General features: G+C 67.3%; 3 protein-coding genes across 5 annotated transcripts; 1 reads left to right on the forward strand and 2 right to left on the reverse strand.

The window, feature by feature from the left end:
• Window positions 1-370: 370 nt before the first annotated feature.
• Window positions 371-5,099, reverse strand: UTP4 (UTP4 small subunit processome component). The gene is made up of 16 exons (XM_040075204.1): window positions 4,941-5,099; window positions 4,522-4,713; window positions 4,360-4,444; window positions 4,177-4,266; window positions 3,778-3,986; window positions 3,484-3,655; window positions 3,312-3,403; window positions 2,855-2,951; window positions 2,602-2,666; window positions 2,399-2,521; window positions 2,133-2,292; window positions 1,804-1,910; window positions 1,483-1,578; window positions 1,127-1,312; window positions 941-1,051; window positions 371-595 (listed from the first exon to the last, which is right to left on the reverse strand). The coding sequence occupies exons 1-16, from the start codon at window positions 5,097-5,099 to the stop codon at window positions 479-481; spliced, it is 2,061 nt and encodes a 686-aa protein (XP_039931138.1). The 3' UTR covers window positions 371-478.
• Window positions 5,100-5,236: 137 nt separating this feature from the next.
• On the forward strand, window positions 5,237-6,546 carry CHTF8 (chromosome transmission fidelity factor 8). 3 transcript variants are annotated; one of them, XM_040075789.2, is made up of 4 exons: window positions 5,237-5,303; window positions 5,849-5,879; window positions 5,955-6,072; window positions 6,141-6,546. In XM_040075789.2, the coding sequence occupies exons 2-4, from the start codon at window positions 5,857-5,859 to the stop codon at window positions 6,354-6,356; spliced, it is 357 nt and encodes a 118-aa protein (XP_039931723.1). In that variant the 5' UTR covers window positions 5,237-5,303; window positions 5,849-5,856; the 3' UTR covers window positions 6,357-6,546. The 3 variants fall into 3 exon arrangements, with proteins under 3 accessions (XP_039931723.1, XP_039931725.2, XP_058278039.1); XM_040075791.2 differs by lacking the exon at window positions 5,237-5,303 and having other exon boundaries at window positions 5,721-5,879; window positions 6,186-6,546; XM_058422056.1 differs by lacking the exon at window positions 5,237-5,303 and having other exon boundaries at window positions 5,734-5,879.
• Window positions 6,547-6,996: 450 nt separating this feature from the next.
• Window positions 6,997-10,931, reverse strand: HAS3 (hyaluronan synthase 3). The gene is made up of 4 exons (XM_040075788.2): window positions 10,866-10,931; window positions 9,529-10,149; window positions 8,920-9,021; window positions 6,997-8,837 (listed from the first exon to the last, which is right to left on the reverse strand). The coding sequence occupies exons 2-4, from the start codon at window positions 10,147-10,149 to the stop codon at window positions 7,914-7,916; spliced, it is 1,647 nt and encodes a 548-aa protein (XP_039931722.1). The 5' UTR covers window positions 10,866-10,931; the 3' UTR covers window positions 6,997-7,913.
• Window positions 10,932-12,978: the final 2,047 nt, after the last annotated feature.

Consider the following 12,978-nt stretch of genomic DNA (forward strand, 5'->3'; position numbering starts at 1 on the left):
ATTTGGCGCGCTGCGATTTATTTCACGAGGTGCGCGGTAAATCTCCCGTGTTGTCCGGGGATCCCCGATTTCGCTCCCTCCATCCTGGCGGAATGACGCTTCCCTGCCCCACACAACACCCACAGACCCCCGTCCTCAGGGAATGAGGCTTCCCGGCTCCAGGCAGCACTCAGGGATCCATGTGGCCGCAGGGGAGAGAGAAGCCAACACTGGGATTAGACACTGGGAGGGAAAAGGGATGGCATTTGGGTATCACCTTGTCCCCGCAACACCGGGGAGGAGAACTGGAAGGATATGAAGATCATGATGACGTGATGGTGGTGTGACAACAGGGAATCACGCACAAGGATGAGCCCTGAGCCTGGCCATGTACGGAACAGTGAGGTTTTATTCCTACAGCACCTTAAGAAAATTCTTACAGTGCCCCAGGAAGGCAGCACAGAGACAGTTCCCAAGGTTGGAGTGGCTTCTTCTGCTCTCAGGTGCCAAATTTCTTCTGTTGGACGGGCAGAGGCAGCTGGGTTTTGAAGTCCATGATGGGTCGTTCCACCACAACCAGGCAGTTCTCATCCAGCAGATCCATGAAGAGCAGTGGCTGCCAGGCAGCAGATGGGAATCGTGCAATCAGGGAATGGTTTAGGGTGGAAAGGACCTTAAAGGGATCTTGTTCCACCCCCTGCCATGGGCAGCAACACTTTCCGCTATCCCAGGCTGCTCCAAGCCCCACGCAACTTGGAACATTTCCAGGGATCCAGGGGCAGCCACAGCTTCTCTGGGCACCCTGTGCCAGGGCCTGCCACCCTCCCAGGGAAGGATTCCACCGCACTATCCCATCCAACCCTGCCCTCTGGCAGTGGGAAGCCATTCCCTGTGTCCTGTCCATATCCTTGTTCAAAGTCCCTCTGCAGAGCCCGAGCACCTCCCTGACGCCATCACCCACCTGGAACTTCTTGCAGATCTTGAAGGCGTGGAGCTGCCGCTTCCTGGCCGTCTCCGGGAGCTGTTTCAGGGCGCTCTGGTTCATCAGGAGGGCGCTGTCGTCGGGCAGGGGCTGCGAGAGCGGGCACGGCCCAGGTCAGCGCTGCCACCGGAGCTCACCCCAGGCACCCCCAGCCCCCCGGCTCACCAGGGACTTGTCGAGGATGCAGAGCAGGTAGGTGTCGTGGAGCAGGATGTGCGCGGGGTTCTTGGGGTTGAAGGCGATGTGCGTGATGGGCGAGTCCCGCTCCAGCCAGGCGCGGTGCAGCCCCCAGCTCTGCACGGCGCGGCTCCAGTTCGTGTACTGCTTCTCGGGGATGCTGAACTCCATCAGCTGCGCGGGACAGCGGGGACACGGGGCGGCTCAGGGGCGTCTGCTCCCGGCAGCACCGCCACGCCGGCAGCTCCAGCCAGGTCCCCAGCCAAGACACAAAGCCCTGAAGGCAGGGAGACAGCACAGGGACGGGGGCAGAGCCACGAGAGCTCGAGCAGGACAGCTCCTACCTGCTGGTCCGAGTAGGCGATGACGAGGTTGTTGGTGCTGGGGTGGATGGCGAGGGCCGATACGGCGCAGTTGTAGCTGGGCACCACGCAGTGATGCTGCAGGAGGGGACAGTGCACTGCCAGGACCCACCAGGGCCACCGCTGACACCTCTCCCACACTCCCACCCCTGACCAGAACCTCCAGGACTGCCTCTGATCCCCCTACCCACACACCCACCCCAGCCCTGCTCCGGGGACGCAGTGACGGCTCCCAGGGGGGCCCTGCCTGCTGAGCCCCCCATCCCACATCCCCTGAGGCTGGGGGATCACTCCCAGGCTCACCTTGAAGCATTTCAGGTTGTAGACGTGGATGGCCCAGTCGCCGCTGACGGCTGCCAGCCAGTGCCCATCTGCGCTTGGCGCCAGCAGGTAAACGGCCTCGGAGCAGCCTGCAGAGACCCTGGGGCTCAGAGGGGTGCTGGGAGCCCCAAAGCCCCGGAGACACCCAGCCCCAGCCCCCCTGATTGTCCAGTGCCAGCCCACGAGGGCACAAACACCCCCAGGAGAGAATCTCACACCTCTCAGGGCAGGAAAGGGGGACACCCCGCCTGTGCACCCACAGAGGAGGGGGACACGGAGCCCAGGAACCCCCAGCTCCCCCCAGCTCACACCTGAGGGCGGCTGCAGCGTGTGCAGGTGTTTGCAGCCCCCCGGCTCCAGCAGCTGGAAGACGTGGACAGATCCTCGGGCGGAGGCGACGAAGAGGCTCTCGGAGTTGGCGGAGAACTGGAGCTGGTAGGCTGGAGGCAGCAGCTTGGGCGCTTTGGGGACCTGGGAGCGGGGAGAACGCAGCCCTGGCAGTCACCCCACTGTCACCCACGCTCCCCACGAGTGACAGCGGCCAGGCCAGCCCCCGGGACCCCCCCACCCCTCTGACCTTCCTGAGGCTGACGCCGTCCCCGTCACAGCGCACGCGGTAGAGCTGGAAGCGCGAGGCCGTGGAGTAGCCGACCCAGGTGCCGCAGGGCGAGACGCAGCTGCAGTAGATGTGCTCTGGGCCCTGGGAATGCCACGGGACTGAGGGGGGCCCGGGGGACACCCAGAGCCCAGCACACGCCCCTCAACTGACCTCAGCCCTACCTTGCTCTTGAGCTGCACGAGGTGCTCGGGCATCCGGCACAAGGGAAGGACCTCGCCGTCCTTTCCTGGGAAAGAAACCACACGGACCATCAGTGATCGTGGGAAAACCACACGGGGCTCTTTGAGCAGTTGGGGATCCTGGGGGAGCGCCCAGACCCTTCCCTGAGGCCCAGGACAGCTCCATCCCAAAATCCTGTTGGCAGAACGGGCTCTGCAAGGGAGCTGACACGGGAGAGCTGCACCTGTGACTCACCAGTCTCCTCGGTGGAGCCAAGTCTCCAGAGCTCCAGGTACTGGGAGAACTGGAAGAGGAGCAGCCGGGCTTTCCTGGCACAGGAGACGAGGCGTCGCTGCGTGGAAAAACAGGCAGGATGTCATGGACCCGCAGCCTGGCACAACGGGCTGGGGCACAGCCGGAATGCCCTGCGGTGCTGGAGACTCCACAGCGGGGGAGTGCAGGGAAATCAGGTCCCGTGGGATGGGAGCTGGAGATGGAGACCCAGCAGGACCAGCAGGACCAGCCTGACAACTTCCACTGCTCCTTGGCAGGAGCCTTCAGATGTACCAGGAAAGGAGACACAGCGGGGCAGAGGAGGGACCCAGGCACAGGGAAGGAACCCCGGCAGGGCAATGAGGGCACCTGGAGGGGCAGGGAGATCCAGCGCTGCCAGCCCCAGCAGCTCCAAGACCCCAGTTCACGCGTCACTCACGTGGGGGAAGGTGAATTTCCGGAGCACTGCGTCGTAGCCCTTCTTCTGCACCTTCTCCATCAGCGGGCGGATCACCAGCTGGGCGTCCAGGCCTGGAAGCCAAGCACAGGTCAGCCCAGCGGGTACTGGGAGGGGAGATCCAGCCCAGCCCCGGTGCTCCCGGCAGTCCTACCCCCGGAGATGAGGGCGGTGGGGCTGTGCGCCACGGCCCGCACGTCGTGGCTGTGGAACTGGAAGGGCTTTGTCCGCACCCAGCGCTTCTCCGACCCGCCCAGCTTCACTGGCAGCAGCTGCAGCTGGTAGGTGGCCCCGGTCGAGGTGCCCACGACGATGCTGTCCTCCTTCTGCGGAGGAAAAACGGGACGAGGTTGTGGCAGCAGATTGGGAACAACAGGAGGGCGCTGCCGGGTGGCACCGAGCGCAGCAGCTCCCGCTCCCTGGGCAGGGACCCACGGGTGTCACCCACCTCCGACACGGCCAGCGAGAGCGCGGCCGAGGTGCTGATGGTGTGGGACTCTGCCAGCGTGCCCTGCTCCCAGTGCCAGAACTGCACCCTCCCAAAGGAGTCGGCGCTGACCACGGTGCCGCTGGACAGGAGGGCGATGGCCCACACCACGCACTCGCGCTTGGCCTTCTCCACCTGGTGGTTCACCATGATCCTCTGAACCGTCTGGCCTGGAGTGGAGAAGGTTGGGGGTGGCCGGGGCATCCCCGGGGGCACAGCGGGGCCGGTGGGTGCCAGCAGTCCCAGGGGATGGGATGGGGATGGGGATGGGGATGGGGATGGGGATGGGGATGGGATGGGATTGGGATGGGATGGGATGGAATGGGGATGGGATGGGGATGCTCCCGGGACAGGAGGTACCTGAAGTGACATCAATCACGCGGAAGAAGTCGATGGAGCCAGCTGCGATGTGAGTGCCCGAGGGGTGCCAGGACAGGCACAGGACACGGCCTGGGGAGGGAAGGTCCGTGTGAGAGCCCGTGGGCTCGCAGCTCACCGGGACGCCCGGAGGGACAGAGGGATGGTGCCGCAGCCAGGACCCACCTTTCCGCCTGTCCAGGTTCCGCTCAAACTGGATCCCCCCAGGAATGACTTGGAAGATCTTCACGGAGCCGTCCTCGCAGCCGATCTGCGGGGGTCGGGATCAGCGCGGGGCACAGCGGGACGCTCTCCCCCGCGCCCGGAGCCGCTCCCGGCGGGACTCACCGCCAGCTGGGTGCCGGTGCCGTTGGCCACCATGCTCCAGATGGGTCCCCCGCCGCCATCCACGCCGCGGGCCGCGCTCAGCCCGCACAGGTCGAACTCGGTGATGTCCCCGCCGAGCCCGGCCCCGAAGAGCCGGTCCCCGGCAGCCCAGCACAGCGACTCCACCGACCGCGCCTCGTGCCCGGGGATCACCTGCGCAGGGACGGGGTCACGGACCGGACCGCACCGGGACGACCCGGTACGGATCAGCCGGGCCGCACAAAGCCCGGTACGGCCTCGGTGAGGCTCAGCACAGGCTCGGTACGGACCCAGGGGGCCAAGCAGAGCCCGCTCCCGGCTCGGTGCGTGGCCGGTAGAAGCTCGATAAAGCCCGGTACGGCTCAGTACGGGCCCGGTACGGCCCGTGCCGGTACCCTCACCTTCTCCTGGAAGTAGTTGGCGGTGAAGTTGTACACCTCCACGGCGCCGTCGGTGCGGGCCAGGGCCAGGCGGGCGCCGCGGGGGTGGCAGGCGAGGCAGCGCACGCCCGCCGGCACCAGCCCGAAGAACCGCACCCGGTGCACCTCGAACTCGCCCATGGCGCTCCGCGGGCCGCGCTCCGCTCCCGGCCCCGGCCCCGGCCCCGCTCCGCCCCACGTGCGCGCCGGAACCGGAGCTGCCCCGGGGCCGCGCGGGACCGGAAGCGGAAGCGGCGGCGCGGCGGGAGATTCGGGAGAGTCGGGAGAGTCGGGACAGTCGGGACAGTCGGGACAGTGGGGACAGTGGGGCGCTGCCGGCAGCGGGTGCGGGAGCGGGGCCGGGGCGAGCGCACGGTGCAGGCGGGAGGGATCCGGTCCCGAGAGACCCGGCCGGGCTGCCCCGGGCTGCCCCCGCGGCACCGGCACCGCTGGAGGGCAGCGGCGCCCCGCGCAACCGGGCGGCGGCACGGGGGCAGCAGGGCACGGGGGGAGCAGGGCACCGGCCCTTGGGGTCTGGGGTGTCCGGGGGAGGCTGCAGGGCCCCCAGGGGGGGTCCGGGGGGTCCGGGTTTCTGGGCACGGGGGTCTCTGGGGCCCGGGGAGGGGATGGGTCTGGGTTTCTGGGCATGGCGGCTGCGGGGCTGGGGGCCGGATCTGGGGGGAGCAGTGGGACCCGTTGTGGGGAGATCTGGGCTTGGGGATCTGTGGGGCCCAGGGGAGGCTGGAGCATCTGGGGAGATGCTGTAGGGCCTGGGGGGATGGATCTCGGGATCTGCGGGCTCAGGACAGGGTCTGTGCATGGGGTGTCTGTGGGGCCCAGAGGGGAAGGGCCAGGGGTTCCTGTCCCCCACCCTGACTGTGTCTCTGCAGCCCCCGGCATGGTGCAGATCGTCGTCTCCAGGTGAGCCCGTGGCTCCTGTCCCCGTGCCCGCCGTGCCCCCTGGGGCCCGGCTGACCCTCCCCTTCTCTCCCACAGCGGTGGCACGGGGGCCCTGGCACAGTGGGTGCTGGTGGAGCTGCAGGGCGAGGTGGAGCCCCGGCAGAGCGGGGACCTGACCGGGAGCCTGCTGGGAGACCTGCACTACACCCGTGAGGTGAGGCCGGAGCTCGCCAGGCCCTGCTGGGGTCAGCCCGGCCCAGGCTCACCCTCCGCTCTCCCCAGGGCGTCCCCGTGCTCATCGTGGGTCACCACATCCTCTATGGCAAGGTGGTGCAGCTGGAGAAGCCGTTTGCCGTGCTGGTGAAGCAGGGAGGAGCCCCCGAGCCCAGCCCCGCGGGGCCCCACGGCCGCTACACCGTTACTGCCCTCATCAAAACCAAACTGCTCTTCAAAACCCGCCCCAAGCCCATCATCACCCACGTGCCCAAGAAGGTGTGAGGGGAAGGGTGTGGGCTATGAACTGTGAGCTGCTGCTGCTGCGACGAGCGGCAGGGACTTGGGGAGATCTGGGACCTCATCCCTGACCTGCACAGGGGACTCTGGCGCTGCCTGGTCCTGTGCCTGGGTACCCAGAGCCCTTCCTGGGGGTCACATGTCCCCTCCACACCGACTCTTTTCAGAGAGCAACCAAGCTCTCGGCCACAGACCCTGTGGATCACCCCAGGGCCCATGGCTCCTGCTAGGGAGGGATTCCTGTGAGCCTGGGCAGGGTGTGCCACCCCAGGGGCTGCCCACAGTGTCCAGCAGGTCCCAGGGATCCATGGAGGTGCCAGTGTGGAGATGTCTCCTTCTCCCCGCTCCCTGCAGCTCTAGGGACACCAGTGCCACTCGGGGACTCGGGACCAACTTCCCTCGAGTCGGGCAGGGGGACCAGGGACCCTCCCCAAAACACTCCATGTGTCCTCACTTCAAGGCTTTATTTCCACAACTCCATCAGGATATAAAAACCAGCTTTTTCCACCCGAAATATGGGAAAAAAAAAATCCCCCTGGCAGTTTCAAAAATAAATAGATTTACAAACCGTTCGCGACAATACCAAAGAGCTACAAAAGTCTTCTAAAAAACCTTGTATTAAATAAACAAAAACCAGCTAAAAGCTCTGTCATAGAAAGGGGTTTTTATCCAAGTCCTGAAAAAAGGACCCACAGGTGAATTCCCTGGGGAGGGGAAAGTTGGGAAGCACCTTGCCTAAATCCCCATCTTCCCACCGCCGGGAAGGGAGCGGGGTGGGAGCGGTGGGGCTGCGGGATGGCCGGAGCACGACGCGGCCCCAAAGGGTCTCCGGCAGCACCCCGGCTGGCACACAGCCCCCCAGTTTTCCCAGTTTCTCCATGCCAGGATTCCCCCTTGGCTCTTTGGCAAAGCTGAAGGGACCCGCTGCCCCACTGGAGCAGCCCGAGCCCCCGAGAGGCCTGGGGGGCTCCCCGTGGGTACGCGCCCGCACGCAGCCGTGGGGCAGAGGCAGCACCAGCCCGCAGTGCCGGCGCCGTGCTGGACGGAGACTCCGTGTCCTGGGGGTGGGAAGTGCTGTAGCACCGTGGAGGTGGGACCGAAATCCCTGTAAAAAGCACCGAAGGGTGGAAAGTTCTGGAGTGGGGTGTGGGGAGCGCAGCCAGCAGCGCTCCACCCCGGGATGCTCCATAGGGCACAGCTGGGATGTCGCTGGCAGCACCCGGCTGGGTGATGGGCAGCCCTGGCTCGGCTTCTCCGTGGCCAGCTCGGGATGGAAAAATGAAAAGGTAGGATGTACATCTTAATGAAGATAAAAAGCAAGATTTCGAGATCCGATGAGAAACGCCAAGGGTTGGGAGCGCACAGCGCTGCCCAGCAGCTCCGGGGTGGGGAAAAAGGGGACTGGGGGTGCTCACTCCAGCATGTGGGGTCACCCCAGCACCTGGTGGTTCCAGGATGGGGAAGAGGGGACGGGAGGTGGTTACCCTGACACGCTGGATCGCCATGGCGCATGGAATGACCCAGAGAATGACCACCCCACGGTCAGACCTCGGTGAAGACCAGCCCGCACTGCTCCTGCCTCTTGCCGCAGCGGCGGGCAACGATGGCCAGGTAGAGGGTGAGCAGGGCCACCCAGTAGCACGCGTAGAGGACGGCACCTGAGACGAGGAAGGCCACCTCGGTCTCGCTGAAGAGGTCCTGGCTGTAGGCGGTGTAGGCCAGCCCGCCCAGCAGCACGGCCACCCACACCGACACCGGCAGCAGCCCCACGAAGTTCACCACGATGGTGCGGCGCCCCGAGGTGCCCCAGCCCGACTTGTTGATGGTGGCGATGGCGAAGATCTTGGCGGGCAGCAGGCTGGACATGTAGAGGAGGGCATAGAGCGACATGAAGATCATCTCGGCGTTGCCGCGCAGGAAGCAGGCGTAGGTGGCCTTGATGACCCCCACCAGCTGCACCGTCAGCAGGAACAGCAGGATGTTCCAGACGCGGCCGCGGTAGAAGAGCTGGATGACGGTGGCGATGAGGAAGAAGGGGAAGAAGCCGGTGACCACCGACTCGTAGGTCATCCAGAGGTGATGCTTGTGGAACCAGAGCGCGTTGTAGAGCCACTCGCGGAAGTAGGATTTGCTCCAGCGGGTCTGCTGGTTGAGCCAGCGCAGGTAGCGCGTGGGCGTCTCCGTCAGGCACTTGGAGCGAGCCGTGTACTTGGTCCTGTAGCCCAGGCTGAGCACGCGGTTGGTGAGGTGCCGGTCGTCCCCGAAGCTGCACTTGCTGCCCAGGAAGGTCTGGTGGTACCAGTCCTCGAGGAACTGCTGCAGCAGCGCGTTGCGGTACATGCCCAGGGGGCCGCTGATGCACTGCACGCACCCGAAGTACGACTGGCACGCGCGCTCCACGTTGAAGGCCATCCAGTACCGCACGCTGCTCAGGAAGGAGAGCCACGAGTCGTACTTGTTCAGGATCTGGGGAGGGGATGGACGTGAGCCCCGGCAGCGCCGCGGCGCCCCGGGACCCCCGGCCCTGCCCTCCCTCGTGCCGGGGTACCTGGACGTCGCCGCCGACGCCGCCGACGTGGGGGTCGGCCTCCAGGATGCGGAGCATCTCTGCGGTGCAGGCGGGGTCCAGCACCGTGTCTGAGTCACACACCTGGGGGCAGAGGGAACGTCGAGCCCCGCTCCCGCCGCCCACGCGCGCCCGGCAGACAGCCCAGCCCACAGCCGGGCAAGCCCGAGCCACGGACGGCGAGACCAGGCAGAGCCCCGGAGACCGGCGGGCAACGGCAGGGAGCAGAGCACCGGTGGTACCGGCGCATCGCTGCCCAGGACACCCATCCCTGGCTGCTGGCACGAGGGAGGACCTGTCCCCGTCACCACGCGTGGGGACCTGGACACGCTGTCCAGGGGATGACACCACAGCAGGCCGTGTGCTGAGGAGGTGATGGGACACCCGTGGGATGCAGCGCGGGCAGGGCTCAACACCTCAGCCACCCCAGCGCCGGTCTCCCGCAGCCCTGGTGGCTCATGGCCAGCGCACGGGGCCAGATCCCGTGCCAGGCGCTACCGAGGATTCCCGGAGCTGCTCCCGTCCCACCCACAGCCGCTCTGCCCACGCTGGGCCGCTCGCTGCCCACATCCCCCCAGCCCATGCGTGCACCTGGATATAGTCCACGGAGTCTCCAAGCGCCCGGAAGGCCGTGTACATCACCTCCCGCTTCCCGCCCCACTTCTGGAGGATGCAGGAGTAGGTGTTGCTGCGGACCAGCGCCTGAACGCGGGCCAGCCCTTCCCGCAGCCCAGCCTCCGTCTCCCCCTCGCCCTGCGCGTGGAAGTTGCTCCTCCAGATGTAGCTGCCGGAGCGCTCGGAGCCCATCACGTCGTGGAAGATGTCCAGCATGTAGGTGTCGTCGGGGCCGTTGCCGTCCACCACCATCACCACTTTGAGGTCGGGGAAGGCGATGCGCTTGACAGAGCGCAGGCACTTGGTCAGGTAGTCGGGATCCTCCTGGAAGGCGGCGATGCACAGGGCCACCGAGCGCCCCGGCCGCACCGGCTGCCCCTCGCCCCGCATGCGCCGGTGCTCCAGGAAGGCGAAGAGGCTCTGGATGAAGAGGTGCAGCCCCAGGATGGCCCCGTAGAGCCCGAAGGAGAGGTAGTGCTTCTCCGTGTGGATGAACTGGTACCCTGTGACGTAGGCGGCCAGGATTCCCCCCAGCACCGCCACGGCGAAGAGGCTGGTCCCCACGACACGCAGGGCCGTGGAGAGGCTCCCTGGCATCTGCGGGGACACGGGGCACCGTCAGGGCAGAGGGACATCCTTCCCATCAGGTCACCCACAACAAAAGCAGGGGTGGCCCGCTCCTCTGCTGCCCCGCGGCCACCCTGTCCCTCACCCGTCACTGGTTTGGGGGTGACGCCTTCACGGTGTGGCAGGGTCAGAGGAGTTGCGGGGGTCCCACACACCCCACTGTGTGGGGTGCCAGGGGAGGTGCAGGGATCCCAAGTACCCCGCTGTGTACGGTGCCAGCACCTCCCACCCACCCAAGCAGGAGCAGGGCTGCTCGCGGGCGATGGCCGGGCTGGAGGACAGGGAAGGGCACGGGGATGTCAGGGACCAGGGGAAATCACGGCCGCCCGGAGCCCTCCTCCAGCCCGAGCGCGGGCGGTGGGACCCCCAGCAGCAGCCAGACCCTCACCCCGCTGCGGGCTGGGACGGGCAGGACGGGGCTGCGCGCCGGGACGCGGGCAGGGGGTGCGGGCAGGGCTCAGAGCCAGCCCCGGGGACCCCCGGCGGCACCTCCCGGGCAGCCTCCTCCGGCTTCCCCCCGCTCCCGCAGCCGCCGGCGCTCCCGGCTCCTCCCGGTCCCGCAGCCCCCGGCGCTCCCGGCTGCCCGTTACCCCCGGCCCCCGTTACTGCCGGTCTCACCGCACCGCGGGGGCACCGCGAGCCGGCACTAGCGGGGCCGGGAGGGACAGCGAGGGGCCGGGACTCACCGTGGAGGTGCCGGTGGTGGTGCCGCCGCTCCCCACCCGCCGCCGCCGCTGTGCGCCCGGCCCGGCCCGTGCGGCCCCTTTATACCGCGGCGGGGCCGGCACCGCCCGCAGCCCGCGGGGGCCCCGCCCGGCACCGGCACCGGCACCGGCACCGCCGGCACCGCCCCCGGCACCGGCACCGGCTCCAGCTCCGCCCGCAGCCCCCGAGAACCCGCCTCGCACCGGCAGTACCTGGCACCGGCCCCAGCCCCGCACTGCGGGAGTGATGACCGGCACCGGCGGCACCGGCGGCACCGGCACCATCACAGGCATCACGGCACGGCTGCTGTACCGGCAGCACCGCCGGCGGCTCGGGGGCTGCACCGGAACCGGCATCACCATCACCCGGCATCGGCAGCGAGCCACGGGCACCGGCACAGAGCCACGGGCAGGGACCGGCCACTGCATCTCCCCCCCGCCCCGCTCTTGGCGCTCCTCTCATGACACCCACGTGTCACCTTCCCGTGTCACCGTGTCCCCCCGCGCCGTAAGCCACCCGTGTCGCCCTGTCCCCGCGGCTGGGGGGTGCCGGGGCAGGACCGGGGGCATCCCGGGGACAGCAGCACTTTGTCCCCGTGCTGGCCTGGTGGCAGGGGACAACCCGCTCCTGGACGGGCCGTTCTGAGCCTGTAGGAGGCACAGCCTCGACTCGGGGCTCAAATTCAGCGCTTTTTGGGTTTCTCACCCCAGTCACGTCCTGCTGTGCTGGGAGCTGGGTGCGAGGAGATGCCGGGATTGGGCTCGGAGACTCCAAGCCCAGGAGCTGGGAAAGGGGATCCCTGCAGCAGGAGCAGCCCGTGCAGGCGGATCCCCCTCATTGACACCCCCGGTACTGTGGTGAAGCTGTCCGGAGCTTCCCCAGCGCCTGGAGCGAGGTGTGAGGAGCCGGTGAGCCCACGGCTGGGACAGGGACATGCCGGGACCCTCGGGACCACCAGCGGGGCTCCCACACAGCCACGGTGGAGCACAGGGGGTAAAACCCGGCACAGCAGGGCCAGACTGGCACGGTCGTGCCTGTGCCACCACCACGGTGCTGGGACAGGGGACAGGGGACAGGGGACAGGGGCAGCGTGTCTGCAGCCCTCCCCATGCCCTCATCGGGGACCCCTCACTTTTCCCTGTGCCCGTGGCTGCTCCAGGTGGAAACCAAACTCTCTCCACCTCTGGCACAGCTGCTGCCTTGCTCCCAGCAGCAGGACAGCCGGACACATTCTTGCTCCTGGAGGCAGGACGGCAGGACAGTGCCCAGCCCGTGCATCGGATCAGGAGACTTTTCATTCCAAATTCCTCCTCTGGCATTCACAGCAGGCCCTGGACAGGCACAGCTGGCACAGCAGCATCCTGGTGCGTGCCTGTGGTCCGACACCAGCGCCAGGAGTGATGAGGAGTGCTTGGCCATCCACTTTTGGGTGAGGAGAACGGGCTCTCGCTGCTTGTGCACTCACAGTGGGACACAGCACCGGGTGGAGACACGGCCAGGACTCCCGACCCTGCAGGGAAGGAGGTGCCAGACTCCCCCCATTCGGCAGGACACAGGGCAGCTGGGAGAGGGGCCCCTGGGGCTGTGCACTGTGGGGCTGGGCTGTGCGGTGCCAGGGGAGCAAGGGGGCCAAGCTGGGGCCCTGAGGACTCTGCTCCCCCCACACTGCAGGTGTGCAGCAGCTCCCGGTGCAGGAATGGGGCCCGTGGTGCTGCAGCGCTCACGGTGCTGCAGCCTGCCCTGCCTGCAGGGAGGAGGTGACTCTGATGTTGGGGTATCCCTGAGCACGTGCTGGTGAGTGGTGGTCCCACCCTGTAGGGTCTCAGCACCTCACCAGAGGGGCCCATCCTGACCCTGCGTTAAGGGACCCTTCAGCATCCTTGCGGTGTGTCACAGTGCCAAGGAAGGGCCACGGAATTCCACTCAGGGGGTGCAGACAGCAGAGCCCCCCTCCTCCCTCCTGACTCCCCTCGGGGACAGCCACACATTTGGTGCTGCCTAGCCAAAGTGCCTGAGCACTGGCCCTGCCAGCTGCTTGCCTGACTCAGGGCTCACCCCGGGGCTGACGGCCACCTTCCACAAGACACAGGGGCC

The sequence above is a fragment of the Hirundo rustica genome, chromosome 11 (genome assembly GCF_015227805.2).
Source record: "Hirundo rustica isolate bHirRus1 chromosome 11, bHirRus1.pri.v3, whole genome shotgun sequence".
Taxonomy (NCBI): Eukaryota; Metazoa; Chordata; class Aves; order Passeriformes; family Hirundinidae; genus Hirundo; species Hirundo rustica.

Coding starts and splice junctions, on each gene's coding strand:
- UTP4 (XM_040075204.1), bottom strand. CDS start 5,099: ATGGGCGAGTTCGAGGTGCACCGGGTGCGGTTCTTCGGGCTGGTGCCG. Junction 2,522..2,601: donor TCGTGCAGCTCAAGAGCAAG/GTAGGGCTGAGG, acceptor TGGCATTCCCAG/GGCCCAGAGCACATCTACTG. Junction 2,293..2,398: donor ACGGCGTCAGCCTCAGGAAG/GTCAGAGGGGTG, acceptor CCCCGCTCCCAG/GTCCCCAAAGCGCCCAAGCT.
- CHTF8 (XM_058422056.1), top strand. CDS start 5,737: ATGGATCTCGGGATCTGCGGGCTCAGGACAGGGTCTGTGCATGGGGTG. Junction 5,880..5,954: donor GTGCAGATCGTCGTCTCCAG/GTGAGCCCGTGG, acceptor TCTCTCCCACAG/CGGTGGCACGGGGGCCCTGG. Junction 6,073..6,140: donor ACCTGCACTACACCCGTGAG/GTGAGGCCGGAG, acceptor CGCTCTCCCCAG/GGCGTCCCCGTGCTCATCGT.
- HAS3 (XM_040075788.2), bottom strand. CDS start 10,149: ATGCCAGGGAGCCTCTCCACGGCCCTGCGTGTCGTGGGGACCAGCCTC. Junction 9,022..9,528: donor ACTCCGTGGACTATATCCAG/GTGCACGCATGG, acceptor CTCTGCCCCCAG/GTGTGTGACTCAGACACGGT. Junction 8,838..8,919: donor GCGTCGGCGGCGACGTCCAG/GTACCCCGGCAC, acceptor TCCCCTCCCCAG/ATCCTGAACAAGTACGACTC.